Raw genomic sequence first — 17,176 nt, 5'->3', positions numbered from 1 at the left:
GCGAGCGGTATGTTCTCCCTCCACATCACCGGTGTGCATCGCACACCCTTACCTTATATGCTCGAACGACATACATTTTTGACGGCGAAGGCAGTCAAAAGCAGTGTACAGAAGTGCAACTGGAAAATGTTCAGCCTTGTGGTCAAAAGTAAGTCGATCAACTGTGGCATCAGAGAGCCTGGAAGAATTTAGCAAAAGAAAGTTGCTGGTCCCTTCAACTACAAGTTGGAACTCGTTTTATGATGCACTTATCATATACCTTAGCGGACGTCAGTCAACTTTACACTCGCCTGAACATCAGATGCATTACAGAGAGAGAGTATCAGTTCATTAAAGAATACTGCAAGGTTCTGAAGCCTGTCTGTATGGCACTGGATATACTTCAAGGTGAAGATCAATGTTTCTATGGCACCCTTCAACCTACCCTTGAAATCTTGATGACAAAAATCTTGGCACTGAAAGAGGGCCTCTCTCATATGATGGCTGACCTCTCAGACCTCATAGTTCAGGTAATTCTGTTCAATATGGTCTTATTATTATTATTTTAATGTTTTATTTGATGTCAAGTCACTTTTATTTGTATAGCACTTTATACAGTATAGATTGTTTCAAAGCAGATTTACAGGGATAACAGGAAATAATGATTCAATAATGCAAACAGAATTCAATTTAGCTGCAAAGCAGCTCTAAAAAGAAAATAGTAAAGTCATTAGACAGTTCAAACAGTTCAGTGTTTATTTTGTTTGGTTCAGCATAATAGTGTAGTTCATAAACTATGAAATGAGTTCAATATACTGTAGCTATAAAGCAGTTCTGGAAGAAACAGTGATGTCATCATTCAGCTCAGTTCAGTTCTCATAGAATAGTGTGTGTCAGTGCTTTCAAGTCAATATGTTTGCGGGTTGTTAAGTTTAATACTACTTTTAACTCATTTTTTTCCTGACATAAATGGTATTATTCTGGTATGAATTAATGTCTATTAGTCTATTAACTATGTAAACTATCTAAAATTCTCTTGCAGGCTATCAAGACACGGTTTAGCTCCATCCTTGACAGCGATGAAGCTTTGATTGCTGCGGTAACCCTGCCAAAATTCAAGCTGCGGTGGCTGGGAGATGAAACAAGAAAAGACAACATCAAGATGATTCTGGCAGCACAGTGTCGTGCTCTCACTATTGAGATACCACAGAAAGAGCCACTGCAGTCTCCTGAAAGCAGAGAATCAACATGACCACCAAGCAATTACTGTGGACGTGGAGATATGTGAATACCTGAAATCAGCAAATATGGAAAATTTACATGATTTCCCCAGGATTTTGAAGGTCTTCTTAAAAGCCAACACAGCAACACCTTCCAGTGCACCAGTTGAGAGGCTGTTAAGTATTGGAAGTCTCATCCTCACCCCAAAAAGGAACCGTCTCACAGACCAGCGTTTTGAGAAACTACTCCTGCTGCACTACAATCATTACTTTGAAAATAAAACCCAGATGAAGTAGTGAACTCTTATTAAGATAATACTCTAACATTACATTGACAATCCATTTTTTTGCATTGTATTGCAGAAGTGATCTGGACTTTTTTTTTTTTTTGCATAAAATAATTTTGTTTTGAGGACACAATAGAAAACTGACAATGACAGATCTGTTTAATTGGTGGTGATGTTTGTTCTCTAGAATCATCTTATTGTCCTCTAATAAGTTAATAAAACATTTTAAATGTTTAAGATATGTCTTTTACCCTGATATAACTTATTTCATAATGGCAACAAGTATTACACTCCTTATTATTACAATGGATAGTGATTTCACTTTATATAGTTTACTCTACCCACACAATAAATACACAAGTAAAAAAACACATTACTTTTCATAATCTGTAATGTTTATTGATCTTTTATATAGCATGCATAGCTATGGGATCAGGAAGTTCTCCGAATATAATATTATTCTATATTATTATTCAATATATAGCCTATGTGCTTTTAAAAGAAAATGAAGGTGCTTGATGGCTGCTGAATGAGTGATGATTTCTATTCAAAATAATGAACGTTATTATTATTATTATTAATTGCCTGATATCCATTTTTGAAATTTGATGCAGTCTGTGGTGAGGAAAGATGAGGACTCAAGAGCGATTATGCAAAAGGAAGCGTCTTTAATAGAGTAGCGTTGTAACAGAAATAAGTCTTTGAAATAACAACAAAAGGCAGCCGATGAGCCGGAACCCAAAAGGTAAACACAATCTTTTACGTGAAAGGGCAAACAGAGAGTTCTTGTAGATGAACGGGCCGGCGCTCGGGCGTTAGCTGGATAAACTCAGGCGGCAGGTACGGTAACTGTCCAGAGTACCCGTCAGCACCAGCAGGACTGGACAGAGAGCAGAGCAATAGGTTAACCCAGAGCACCGTTAGATCTGACCTGTGACTGGAGCACGAAAGGCAGGATAGGGTCCGACACGATAGGACTAGACAGGACTGGCACAAGAAGATTGCGAAGCATCAGCATCTACAGCAAACGAAATAATCAAGCAGAGAACACAAAAAAGGGGACTTAGAAATAGCCAGGGTGATTAGGGAGAAGCCAGAACAGGTGTGAATCTATAAGCGAGACAGAAGAGAGATTATGAGAAACAGCTGAAGAGGAGTGTGAGTGTAGCGAAGAAAAACAGCAAGGGGGGAGGAGAGAAGGAAAAGGGAGGAACCTGGTGGGTGCGGAGGAAATCATCGATGAGAGAGCGGTCCAGCACGTCCCGGGAGGGGATCCAACTTCTCTCCTCAGGACCGTAACCCTCCCAGTCAACGAGAAACTGGAGGCCCCGACCACGACGACGCATATCCAGGAGTTTACGCACTGTGTAAACGGGGGCATCCTCGACACGAATGGGGACAGACGGGGGGGTGGGAGCAGGCGCGCATACGAACGGTTTAATGCATGAAATATGAAAAACGGGATGGATGCGACGCAGATTGGGAGGGAGTTTTAGTTTGACCGCGACAGGACTAACGATCTTAGAAACCTGATAAGGTCCGATAAAGCGGGGGGCCAGCTTGCGGGAGGGAGTCAGGAGAGATAAATTTTGGGTGGATAGCCACACTTTCTGACCACAATGATACTTAGGCCCTCTGATACAATGCTTATTGGCGTACTTTCGAGTACGGGACTTGGTGCGACAAAGCGCGGATCTAACTATTCTCCAGGTGCGCTTACAGCGATTGATGAACGCAGTCACTGAAGGGACATTGGAGTCCGCATTCTGCGAGGAGAATAAAGGAGGCTGATAGCCAAGGCAAGAGTTAAACGGGGATAAACCGGTTGCGGACGTAGGTAAAGAATTATGGGCATATTCTGCCCAGGGCAATTGCTCTGACCAAGATGATGGGCTACGAAAGGCTAAGCTGCGTAAAAGGCGGCCAACGATCTGATTGGTGCATTCAGCCTGGCCATTAGTCTGGGGATGAAACCCAGAGGAGAGGCTGACAGACGCACCGATGAGGCGACAGAATTCTTTCCAGAATTGGGACGTGAACTGAGGGCCCCTGTCTGAAACAACATCAGAGGGGAGACTGTGTATCTTAAAGACCTGAGCCATCTCCTTGGCCGAAGGAAGTTTAGGAAGGGGGATAAAGTGCGCGGCCTTAGGAAATCGATCCACTATAGTCAGAATGACAGTATTACCTGCTGACGGGGGTAAGCCAGTAATAAAATCAAGGGCTATTTGAGACCAGGGCCGGGACGGAGTGGGTAGTGGTCTTAAGAGACCCACCGGCGGAGAACTGCTAGATTTGGTCTGTGCGCCGACCGTACATGACGCAATGAAATGTCGCAATGTCACGGTCAAGAGTAGGCCACCAGAAGCGCTGGCGAATAGTGGAGAGTGTGCCCCGAACGCCGGGATGGGCGGTTAATTTGGAGGAATGAGCCCACTGAAGAACTGCTAAGCGTGCCGAAACGGGAACAAAAAGAAGGTTCCTAGGGATATGAAGATCGGCCTTCACGTTCTTAGACCCAGGGCGATATGAGATCGAGAAATCGAAACGGGCGAAAAATAGAGCCCAGCGAGCCTGACGTGCGTTAAGCCGCTTAGCGGAGCGAATGTACTCTAGGTTACGTGATCTGTCCACACAATAAACGATAAGGAAGCACCCTCTAACCAATGACGCCACTCTCCCAAGGCCAAACGTATGTCCAGCAGCTCACGATTGCCTAAGTCATAGTTGCGCTCCGCAGGCGAGAGACGGTGGGAAAAAAAGGCACAGGGGTGCAACTTATTGTCGGATGAGCGGTGGGAGAGGATGGCTCCCACCCCTACCTCTGACGCGTCGACCTCAACAGTGAATTGTTTAGAGCTATCAGGGGTAATGAGAATAGGAGCTGAGATAAAGAGAGACTTTAAGTGATCAAATGCCTTCAGAGCGGACTCTGACTCTGACCACCTAAAACATGACTTGACTTGACGTTAAAGCTGTAAGAGGAGCCGCTACTTGACTGAAGTTACGTATAAAACGTCTATAAAAATTAGAAAACCCCAAAAACCGTTGGAGCGCGACACGAGAGTCAGGGATTGGCCAATCGGAAACCGCCCGAACCTTAGCAGGGTCCATACTAACGCCATCTGCGGAGATCACGGAACCGAGGAAGGTGACGCTGGGCACGTGAAAAGTGCATTTCTCAGCCTTTACAAACAGGCGATTCTCAAGTAGGCATTGAAGGACTTGACGCACCTGCTGTACGTGTACCTCGAGAGATGGAGAGAAAATCGATATATCGTCAAGATACACAAACACAAAGATATTAAGCATGTCTCTAAGAACGTCATTGATTAACGTCTGGAAAACAGCTGGGGCGTTCACGAGCCCGAACGGAAGCACCCGATATTCGAAGTGCCCTAACGGTGTATTAAACGCAGTCTTCCATTAATCCCCTTCCCTTATACGAATGAGATGGTATGCATTGCGAAGATCCAACTTGGTGAAAACTCTAGCCCCCTGAAGCAAATCAAAAGCGGATGACATGAGCAGTAAGGGGTAGCGATTCTTGACGGTCACGTCATTAAGCCCACAATAATCGATACAGGGACGTAAAGACCCATCTTTTTTCTTAACAAAGAAAAACCCTGCCCCGGCTGGCGAGGAGGAAGGGACTATGGTACCGGCGTTAAGAGACTCGGACAGATATTCCTCTAATGCCTTTCGTTCGGGCGCGGATAGAGAGAACAATCTACCGCGAGGGGGTGTGGTCCCGGGTAAAAGTTCTATAATTGTACGGCCGGTGAGGAGGGAGAGAAGTTGCCCGTGAACGACTGAAAACCGCCCTCAAGTCATGATATTCCTCCGGCACTCCGGTCAAATCACCCGGCTCCTCCTGAAACACAGAAACAGAGGAAACAGGGGGATTAGCAGACAATAAACATTCGACATGACAAGACAGGTTCCAAGAGAGGATGTTATTATTAGACCAGTTAATGTGAGGATTGTGTTTAACTAACCAGGGATGTTATAAAACTAAAGGAGCAAAGGGGGAGCGGAAAATTAAAAAGGAAAGGGTTTCGTGATGATTACCAGAGACAGTGAGAGATAAAGGAGCAGACTGAAAATGAACCCTGGGTAGGGGACTTCCATCTAGGGCAACAAGGGGAGTGGCCTCCTCCTGCTCCCTCAAAGGGACACCTTGCTTGCGGGCCCAGGACTCATCTAGGAAATTCCCCTCAGTCCCAGAGTCTATTAAGGCATTACAAGAGACTGACAAACCAGACCACTGCACGGTAACGGGAATGACAGTGCGCGATCCTGAAGGAGAGATTGAAGTAGCGCTCGCCAGTAATCCCTCACCGACTGACGAGCGCTTGCCCTTTCCTGGACATGATGCCACGAAGTGGTTGGCTGCGCCACAATACATGCAGTACAATACACAATACAATACATACCAACCCCCTGGAAGCAGGAGAACCCGCCTTAAGTTGGTGAACCTGCGTATACAAATCCGTGAGCTGGACGGCCAGAGAATCTACCGCGCGCCGAACAGTGGCCAGCTCTGTGTGATGTCTTCCGATCATGACTCCTTGCAGCTCAATGGCAGTCTGAATCGGGCTTGCACTCGCTGGGTCCATTATTGGCTTGATTATTCTGTGGTGAGGAAAGATGAGGACCCAAGAGAGATTATGCAAAAGGAAGCGTATTTAATAGAGTAGTGTTGTAACAGAAATAAGTCTTTGAAATAATAACAAAAGGCAGCCGATGAGCCGGTACCCAAAAGTTAAACACAGTCTTTTACGTGAAAGAGCAAACAGAGAGTTCTTGTAGATAAACAGGCCAGCGCTCGGGCAGCATGTTGAGATTAGCGTTAGCTGGATAAACTCAGGCGGCAGGTACGGTAACTGTCCAGAGTACCCGTCAGCACCAGCAGGACTGGACAGAGAGCAGAGCAATAGGTTAACCCAGAGCACCGTTAGATCTGACCTGTGACTGGAGCACGAAAGGCAGGATAGGGTCCGACACGACAGGACTAGACAGGACTGGCACAAGAAGATTGCGAAGCATCAGCATCTACAGCAAACGAAATAATCAAGCAGAGAACACAAAAAAGGAAACTTAGAAATAGCCAGGGTGATTAGGGAGAAGCGAGAACAGGTGTGAATCTATTAGCGAGACAGAGGAGAGATAATGAGAAACAGCTGAAGAGGAGTGTGAGTGTAGCGAAGAAAAACAGCAGGGGGGGAGGAGAGAAGGAAAACCGAATCCATGACACAGTCTGATACGTGTCGTTCATTTTTAACAAATCTTTAATATGACTCAGGACTAATAAGTTGTCTCAGAGAGTGATTCGTTCATTTTGTGTTGACTGCACATGCACATTCCACAACATATGGGTTCTGAATCGACAGGCGAGGTCCGAGTCTTTTATTCTTCATGTCAGTCCCATAGAGACGGGAACCGAAAAGATTAGTTCATTTTGCTGAACGAGACTCAAAGATCCGAGTCAGTGAAATGATCCGAACTTCCCACTACTGGCAACACCGCAAGCAATTGGTCAACACTGACTAGTTGCAGCGCAGTATGAAAGACTTCATCTTTAACAAACAATCTATGAAACTAATAATTAACAATATGAAACTAAAACGACACAAGCTTAATTTAAAATGTCATAGGAACTGTAGGCTATTTAGAGGTGGATAAACTCAATTTAGAGGTGGATAAACGTACTTTGGAGGTGGGTAAACGCTATTTCAGAATTTTGGGATGTGCGTAAACGGCGTTTACGTGCGTTTAGCCTCCACTACATCCCTGGGGCCAACCCACATGGAAGTCCTTCTCCTCACTGCATAGTGCTGTCAAGCTCCCAGATGATGCACTGGTTCATCCGGTCACTAACTTTACCCTCTGAGCAATAACAGTCCTGATGCGGGCGCTCAGGCAGGTGATGTCTACCATGGTAGTCCAGGAGAGCCAATGAACCTGGCTGAGATGGGGACACCAACAAAGTCAGCTTTCTTGACACTCTGATGGAAGATGGATGCTGCTCTTTTGGGGCAACTAACATCTGGGACTGGGGGCATCCATCACCATGATGCCTGTTCTGCCAATAAAAGAGCATTTTTCCTTCATCTCTGGGTCTCATGTGTTGAGATCTGTCTGTGACCAGAGATTGTGGTTGCAGGATGCTCTGTTTCTTCATGCTTCCCTTGCTATCTCTCCGCAGGAATCAGAGAGAGGTGCAAGGAGATGAAATACTCCAGTTTAATTTCTCGTTTCCCTCTTGAGTCCCCTTTGAGATGTTTGAATTAGTTGACCTCAAATTCCTGTCATTTAAGACAGCACTCCTGGGCGCGCTCACATACATCAGGGCTGTGGAACTGCAGGCATTTTTGATCAATGAATCGTGCCTTGAGTTCAGGTGGGATAATTCTCATGTTAATTTGAGGCTTAGGCCAGTTATGTGCCCAAAGTTCCCACCGATTCCTTCCAGGATTCATGTGGTGAACTTGCAAGTGCTGACCTTGGAAGAGGCAGATCAAGCCCTCATGTTGCTGTGTCCTGTTCATACTTTGTGTATTTACGTGGAACGCACCCAGAGCTTCAGAAGCTCTTATCAGCTCTTTGTTTGCTTTGGAGGACAGCAGAATGGGAAGGTTGTCTCCAAACATAGGTTGGCCCACTGGCTAGTGTATGTCATCACCTTGGCTTATGAAGCACATGGTGTGTCCTGGCCCATGGGGGTGAGAGCTCACTCCACTCAGAGTGTCAAATGGTGCCTCCCTAGCAGGCATCTGCATAGCTTTGGGCTGGGTGACACCTAATATCTTTGAAGGTTCCATAAACTCCAGTTGTCAGAGTGCTGTAACCAGTCTTACTGTTTACATTCCCATTTGGATGTGTCTCTTCACCCAAACAGTTATTGAATCCTAGAACTGTGATAGTGTCAGAACAACCCCTTTTTTTCGGCTTCCCTGCTAAGTTGATATATTTAATAAATGATCTGGCATATAGGGAATTAGGTAGGTAGTGGATTGAGGTCCATCTGTTCTAACATGTTTGCTTGCACCTGCACCTTCAACTTTCATAATACTGTTCTGGCAGTGGCGCTTTGCACCAGGACCCCTACCTTCAGAGTCGACATAACGTCAAACACGACTGACTGATAGTGAATGTCTCGATTATGTATGTAACTCTTGTTCCCTGAAGGAGGTGATACACCCCTCATCCCACAACCGTGAACTGCGCTGAATGCCGGGATTCTTCTTGGCTCCTCAGCACAAACTTGAATGTGTGGATGCATGCTGCCATATGTACAAGCAGTGACTTGGGATACATTTTCACTCACCAATTGTCATTGGCCATTTCTTATAATGCTGGGAGGTGATTGGGGCTCCCAAGTGAGACCCCTAATGTCAATGTACTGTAAGGTCCCCATTCCCTCATTCAGGGAACGAGGGTTACATATTTAACTGATATGTTACTTTTGGATGAGCGATAAATGTTCATATTTATACATGCTTTTTATTTAACTCACTTAACAAAGTGTCTTAGACAGTGTTAGTTAGACTGTTAGTTTGTGGGGAATTACAGGGCTGAAATGTGCTTGCACATGTCTGATATTGCCAAAGTGAGTGTGTTGTGAATTAAGTTAACTGATGTTACATCATCCCAGTTTTCCCCTCAGTAGCATTTGTGTAATATAGCAACAGCTAATATCAGGCCTCTGTTTTACATTCAAGTGATTTCCATTTTAATTTGTAATTTTTCAAAATTTTAACATTTATTATAATGTATAATATTATGATATTTTTAGTGTTAATTGATTAATCTTGGAGATTGAGCTGAGCTGAGATTCTAAGATAAGCAATCTGTAAGGTGAATTCTGGCTCACATGGTCATGTATTTGTAAATGGTGCTTTAGTGATGATACAGCCAGCGGATAACTTTACATGTTGTTATATTTGATTCTCCACACCCTCATCATGTCTTTATCAGCTCTATTGTATAAGGTAACAAAAGAGCTCATATGGCGTTGCTCTAGACAGATCTATTTCTGGCTAATGGGCAATGTAGTGAAATGGGAACCTGATCCTCTGCAGGACGTCTAGAAGTCAGCAGGCTGACATTTGGCCACCGATAGACCAATGTATGTTTGGTTGTAAGGGAACACTAAACCTCAGTGGAGTTGTCAAAACAAAGGGGCTGATCTCACCAGGACTGACTTACCAACTGTCAACTCATGTATGTATACGGTGAAAAGGTTGATTATGACAGAGTAGTGGAATACTGTGATGTGTGAAAAAGTAGGCCACAATACTAAAATCTGAAAAAGAAGTCAGACTACTGTTTTTGGTGTAAATATTTGATTACATTTTTTTATTATTATTATTACAATGCTTTACTATATGATCCTGCACAAAATCTGAAATCTGGAGATCATTCGATTTAATACAATTTGAATGATTAGGGATCTGGATTTGATGAATTTTAGGTCAGGAACTTTGTGTTGAGTAAGAAATTAACACATAATATGCTTAATATTTCTAAAATAATTATAAATGGTGTCCTAAAGTTTGGAAAGAGTGGGTTCATCTAATCCTGCCGACTACACCTCATATGTATTGTTTACACCCTTAAACAGTATCAATGTCATACCGACTAACTAACATGGCCATGTTCCCAAATTGTTTTAATTAATATTCAGTGCAATTTTTTAGTAACACAAGCAGTGGTGTGTAGAGTAAGGATAGTTGATTTAGCTTTTGATGCAGCCTAATTAAGTTTGTACTGTTTTCTGGTCAAATTAATCTCCTATTACCCATTTCATGTCTACAGAGCCCAGCACATTACATGAAAAAAAAAAAAAAAAAATATATATATATATATATATATATATATATATATATATATATATATATATATATATATATATATATGCAGTACTCTATGGCCACAAATTAAAAAATAAATTCTTATGACTTATTAATATATATTATACATGTAAAAAATATGAATATATAAATGCATGTTAAAGGGACAGTTCACCCAAAAATGAAAATTTGAGGTTATCTGCTTATTCCCTGGGCATCCAAGATGTAGGTGGCTTTGTTTCTTCAGTAGAATAAAAACTGAGATTTTTAAAACAAACCGTTGCACTCTGTTAGTCATATAATAGAAGTAGATGGCAATCATGGCTAAAACATAAAAAATAAATAAATAAAAACATACACAAACAAAACCAAATTAAAAACCCTGTGGCTCATGACGATACATTGATGTGTAAATGTGTAACGTCTACCAGAGAGATCGAGTCTACCCGGATGAAAGAGAAGGCAAAATAAGAGAACTCGAGGCGACCAGAAAGCTGTTCCACATGCCTTTATAGTCGTTTGCACAGCATACTCTTCTCATACACATGTGAAAGGGTGAGTACAAAATGGGAAATAAAATACTCTGGTAACGTAACAAAACAGAAACAAAAGAAGTTAAACACAGTGCTGTGATAATCACCAGTAGAGCGACCATCTTTCTCTCTCTGTGTACATGCCCGCTCATGGAACAGCATTCGCACATACAGCAAAACATATTTAAAAGAACATTAACCTGAATAACGTTAAACATAGTGTGGCCGTTACAGATCCCCCCCAGCCAGATGAGGCTGTCCCCAGCCATACACGACTAAGTATTCCAACATTTTAAACAACCTCAAACATGAAAAGTTGACAAAATAACATAACCATACAGGGGCATGTAATAAGGTTCACACAGGCATACATGACAGCACTTATTGACCAAAGTACATAGTTTGCAAATCTGAAAAAACAACATCAGCATGTAACAAATTATAAAACATTGAAAATGTTTCAGTTTTTTTCCCCACTTTTCCCCATTTTCGGCAACTAAACAAAAGCTTTCACTTTTCCCACATAAAGCAATCTTTTTGGTTGACTTTACAGTAGTCAGGAAAATATAATGTACCCACAAACACAATCAACATATTATTTAAGGTCAAGTCTGTCTGTGTGGTATACGTTAGTCCACCTATTAGCTGACCAGTCTGAGGTGATTCGTGGTGCACATCGAGGTCTCAAGTCATAGCGACGTACGTTTGGATTATTGACATCAACAGCCAAGTCATCTTTCTGAGTTGCAAATTCGACTTGCATGTCATGGAAAAGATTTAACACTATCCATACTTCCTGACTGATCACAAAGACTGGTTGACACAGGCCAATTATCTTCATCATCCATTTTTAGGTCAAGGTCATGGTGGTAGCACTGCCATTGAATTCATCATGCACAACATTCCTATTGTCAACTGATGCTTCTGGAACAGAACCCTTTGTGGGCACAGTCTCAGCTTAGCCAGATGTGTCCAAATTACGAAAGGGCAGCATGTTTGAAACATGAAATACACCAGCATCTGCTCTTTTATTCAGTCTGTGAGCCTGTAATTCACCTCGGACAGCTTTTGTGTGACGCGATATGGGCCTGTATATACAGGCACCAACTTAGCAGTGAAGTTCGCCAGAGCATCTCAATGAGGATAAGTATTCACTCTTACCAGATCATCCACTGAGTAAGAAACAGGTCAACGTCTTCGACCAGTGCTTTCATGTGGTGTAGTTTTCAAGGCAAAGCAAATTTGGGGCAGGTAACGATCCCATGCCATGTGCTTGGTGCAGACATAAGCATGGATGGCAGTTTTCAGTGACCGAATCACCCTCTCAGTTACCCGTATACTCCCAAGGTCTTTGTGGGCATATAGGGACCATAAGCCCAGCGGGTTTCCTTTGGCTTGGTTTCGTGAACTGACAGACAGTACAGGAGAGTACATATTTTTTTGCGTCCGAAGACAACTTTGGCCAATAAAATCACATTTTTTGAAGCATCAAAAATACATTTTGGTCCAAAAATAGCAAAAACTACGACTTTATTCAGCATTGTCTTCTCTTCCGTGTCTGTTGTGAGAGAGTTCAAAAAACAACAGTGTAGTGATATCCGGTTCGCAAACGAATCATTCGATGTAACAGGATCTTCTTGAACCAGTTCTTCCTGAATGGTTTAAAAATGGTCACGTCTCCAATAAGCATTAATTTGCAAATGACTTAAGCTGTTAACTTTTTTAATGTGGCTGAAACTCCCTCTGAGTTCAAACAAACCAATATCCCAGAGTAATTCATGTACTCAAACAGTACACTTATGGGATTAGTTTCCCGCCAAATGTATTGCAGTCACAGATCGAAAAATAATAAGCATAAATAAAATATTTAAAAACACGTGTAAAATAATAACACACAAAAGCGAAAAAGAAATGCAATTTTTTTTAAATAACAAAAAGCACAGTCATGGATCGAAAAATAATACGTGTAAATCAAAAATGTAAACGCATTTAAAATTATATTGCACAAAACTGAAACATGAATTCAACATTTTCCAAATCTCAAACAAAATCAGGTTTCCTGCTCATATGTTATTTTTTTGTGTGCTTGTGTTTTTTTTTCCCCTTTGCTTTTGTTTCCACGTTCTGCGCTTGCGTTTCTAAAAGTTGCAGTTTGAGTTTCATGTAAATCAGGGGATTCGTTCGCAAACCGGATATCACTAAACTGACGTGTTTTGAACTCGCTCACAACAGACCCGGAAGAGAAGACAATGCTGAATAAAGTCGCCGTTTTTGCTATTTTTGGACCAAAATTTATTTTTGATGCTTCAAAAAAATCTAACTGACCCTCTGATGTCACATGGACTACTTTGAAGTTGTTTTTATTACCTTTCTGGACATGGACAGTATACCGTACACACATTTTCAATGGGGGGACTGAGAGCTCTCGGACTAAATCTAAAATATCTTAAACTGTGTTCCGAAGATAAATTGAGGTCTTACTGGTTTGGAACGACATGAGGGTGAGTCATTAAAGACATAATTTTCCTTTTTCAGTCAACTAACCCTTTAACACTTGTTTTAAACTTTAACTGTTAAGAAGTAGGTTATTGTTCAAATGTAGTGTAAATGAAATATTGTAAATATCATAAAATATCTTTATTTCATAAAAATAAAGTATAGATGGTATCACACTGGTCTCAAAGTCCTTCAGTATTTTTAAATTCTGAGTATGATTTCACAAAAAAAGGGCTTTCCAAGCTATCACGGCATGCTCCCAAAATTGCCACTTGGGTGCTGTAAAATGCCAATTGATATTCTATTTAGAGTTTATTATTATGAACATCAGTTTTCTGTGACATCACCATACAGCTGTCCCCCTACTTTTAAATTGGCTGCTATGCCCCCATGTACAGGTACTGATTCAAAGGGCAAAAATTTCTGAAATTCACTTTGCCCCTGCACTCTTTATAAAATTATGCTGTGACATTTCCACAATTAGAACCATTGATCTTTCACACATGGTATGTAATAAATGAATGATGTCGTGATTTGTCTACATGGTTTGAACTGAGGTAAGTTTCTTTTACAGTCATTATGAGCATTCTTACACTTACATTAACCATGTCAAACACAACAGTTCAACTGCTTTACTTGCTTTGAATAAAAAAGTGATTATAAAAAATAAAAAAATATTCTGATGAAATAATGTTGTCAACTAAGACTTGAGACCAGAGACGATTTTCTCCCACAACATAAGTAAACCAAACCAAGATCTGCAGCATTAGCAAGTGGTACAATCTGAATTTAGAGAAAACTTTATTTGACAGAACTTTGTAGGCTTGAATAAAAAAGTTAAGTTATAAATATTTTCCAGAAGAGAAAGGCTGCACATTTTGAACCTATATATATGAAAAAAAGTTTATTCTGTGGATTTGGAAACGCAACGACTAATACACAATAAAAGTAACAATGTGAAATCTGAAAATGCTTGGAGAAGGTCTTTGCCACCTTGTTGTTATTGATTCGCGAGACAGCGCGCGGGACTTATTTATTTATTTGTCTTTCATAGCCTACTAAGAGCGCACCTGAAATAGGTGTGTCCCCCTCATCCTTCAGCCTTCAGAGGAGTGTTTCGGCTCCTTTAAGGCAGTGAGCAGTGAGCCGGGCTGTGGAGGCAGGGGAGAGAGAGGGTTATTCTCTAATGCTCTGAGGCAGAGAGGGTTAGCAGCACACGAACCAATGCGATTAAAGCGCCACGCTGGAGGAAGATGCGCCTGCTTGCAGCCTGCTGGACGGCGAGAGGTGCTCAAGAAGATGGTCTGACTCTGGGAGCTCACCTTTGTTCCTGCCGTTTCAGCTTCTCCGGACTTTCTTTCCATTCCCATTTCTGATTAAACATCTATGATTTATTCTCCCCTGTTTAGTTCCTTTTCTTCCCTTTTTTCAAACATATTTAGTTCCCCTTCGTTTAAATGACACACTTGAACGGCACCGTCGCATTTGCTTTGAAAGTTTTCTTTCTGTTCCCCATCGCCACCTGCTCTGTTGAAAGACGCTCCTGAATCAGCATCGCACCTGCATCCAGCATCACCCCTGAAGCACAGCAGCATCCGGAGAGCATTCGAGCTTTTACCAAGACAGTCACACTAGATCACCCGCACATGTTTCATGCGCAACGACCGGGCTCAAAAGCGCACACATAATACGCACCGTGGAGATCTGCTCAAGTCACTGGCAAAGGAAATCTGGTCTGACTTTTGTTTTAACCTTACCGTTGGCATTCTGAGTGGGAGATCGGGAAAAAGCAGTGGACAAAGTGTGCGGAGTGAAAAGAGGAAAATCTAGCTTGGGGATTGAACGCAGCGGGGCATGTGGATATTGGCATTTCTCTTTCTCCAGAGCATCCTGAATGGTTAGTCTTGATTTTTTTTCTTCTTCTATTATTTCAAACTCAATTTTCTCTCATTAGGACATTCTGTAAAGGGTGTACTGTATGACAATGTATTTCATGATTTTGAATGGCTTCACGGGTGGTCACCTAGGCTGAGAGACTTTCATTCCTCTAATCATTTGTAAAACCACTTTATTAGTCACATTATGGCCTTGATGATGCCAGCACTATATAAGCGCTGCGTACTGCAAAAGCTCCATATAATGATTACTGTGCACACACAGGAGCCTCCGGCAGGTATTGCACAGGTTTCTTGTCGGTTGTTTTACGCATGGGGAGATGTTAATGAATGTGACCTCTTGTTTACCACACTGAGTGTTGTAGAAGCTACTCATCCATTTGCTTTTCGTTTTCAACGTTGCACAGTCTATTTTAAAAATATATTCTTCTTCTTTTTATCCACAATGACTGACGTATTTAATATTGGTTATGTGTGCTGCGCCCTCCCCCTTCAGTATAACGGTTTTAAATCAACTTAGTTTAATTTAATTTAATCATGGACGGCAATAATTTGTTTAACTGATAAAGGTTTAATTTTTAAAGGGGGGGTGTAAATAAACATTGTATTTAATTGGTTTATTGTATAAACATTTGATGGCAGATAATTAACACTGGATATTTAAACATTTAAGATGGGCACCTCAAATGAAATTATTACATCCAGTTAATTTTGTAACATTCTGTTGTGCATTTGAGCCTGGTTGGAGGGGAGTGAAAAAAATGTATTTCCTTTATATAATTTAATCATTTTCAAATGATAAAACATAGGTCATAAAACATAAATCATACAGCTTTATTTGAAACAATTACTGTGTCTTTAAAAACAGATTATGTGTTTGTTTGAAATAGCTTGCTGACCATACTTTCTAAATTGCATATCTAATGCGAGACATTTTTTTTTTCCCCTAATATGAAGTATATTAAATCAGTGGTGTACAAATTCTTCAGATATATATATATATATATATATATATATATATATATATATATATATATATATATATATATATATAAGATCCATAAGACAAATGCAGGGCAGTCGCTGAAAAATACTACACAACGCCTTACTAGCTGTGTGTGTGTGTACTTAAGGACTGCGCCTGCGTGGATGCATGTGTGTGCAGCAAGAAATTTAAAGCCATCTTTATATTTCATGAATCCAATTGTGCCTTAAGCATGATTTTCCTATCTTTCCTACCTGTTTTTAATACTGCACCCTTTACACAAGTGTAAAAAGGTGTGATTCGGCTAAACTGGAGAGATGGTCAATAGGTGCAAACATGGAAGGGTGTGTACGTAAGGAGGGAGCCATGGAGGGAAAAACAGAATGAAGCGAGACGGGAACAGAGACTTATCTCTTCGAAAAATTCCAGACAGACAGACATTGTCGAGGGAAGGTTACTGGATGATGCAAAGAAAGGAACAGAGACCCGTGCTTGGAAGATTAAAATGGTTTGAGGATTTGAAGTAAAATGGCTATTGGGCAAATGCTGGCACGAGTCCTCAATGTGAAGCTTTGAATGGCAGTCATTTTGAAGCGGTGAGGATGTTACGAAAGCTCACCCTCAGAAAACAACAGAAATAATCCTCCTCTTCAGAGAAGGGAGATAAATACACCCCTACTCTTGTTGTTTGAGCTTGAAACACAAAGCTCTCGGAGGCATTTCTCACTTCGGGCAAATATGAAATAAAAAATATTGAGATGCATTTTGTAATAACTTTGAATTGATATTGCGCCACCCTACCACAGCTGAAACTCATAAAAAAGCAGTCAGAACTCATCAGTCACCATTACCCAACAGAGCAGACAGTGAAATGAGACGCTTGTTAGCTTTCCTGCTCTTGCTGGATGTGCTTTAGCTATTTTATT

General features: G+C 41.4%; 1 protein-coding gene across 2 annotated transcripts in view; it reads left to right on the top strand.

Moving 5' to 3' along the window:
* The first annotated feature begins 14,466 nt into the window (after positions 1-14,466).
* The window catches only part of LOC128029400 (cell adhesion molecule DSCAM), a 132,281-nt gene continuing 129,571 nt past the window's right edge, over positions 14,467-17,176 (top strand). Inside the window, exon 1 of one of the 2 annotated variants that reach the window (XM_052617181.1) lies at positions 14,467-15,267. In XM_052617181.1, coding sequence (XP_052473141.1) covers positions 15,225-15,267 — 43 coding nt within the window. In that variant the 5' untranslated portion in view covers positions 14,467-15,224. The remainder of the gene's footprint in view (positions 15,268-17,176) is intronic. The other variant, XM_052617180.1, reaches the window with a different exon arrangement.

This window comes from Carassius gibelio, chromosome A15, assembly GCF_023724105.1.
Source record: "Carassius gibelio isolate Cgi1373 ecotype wild population from Czech Republic chromosome A15, carGib1.2-hapl.c, whole genome shotgun sequence".
Classification (NCBI taxonomy): domain Eukaryota; kingdom Metazoa; phylum Chordata; class Actinopteri; order Cypriniformes; family Cyprinidae; genus Carassius; species Carassius gibelio.
This window is presented reverse-complemented; position numbering and strand designations above follow the sequence as displayed.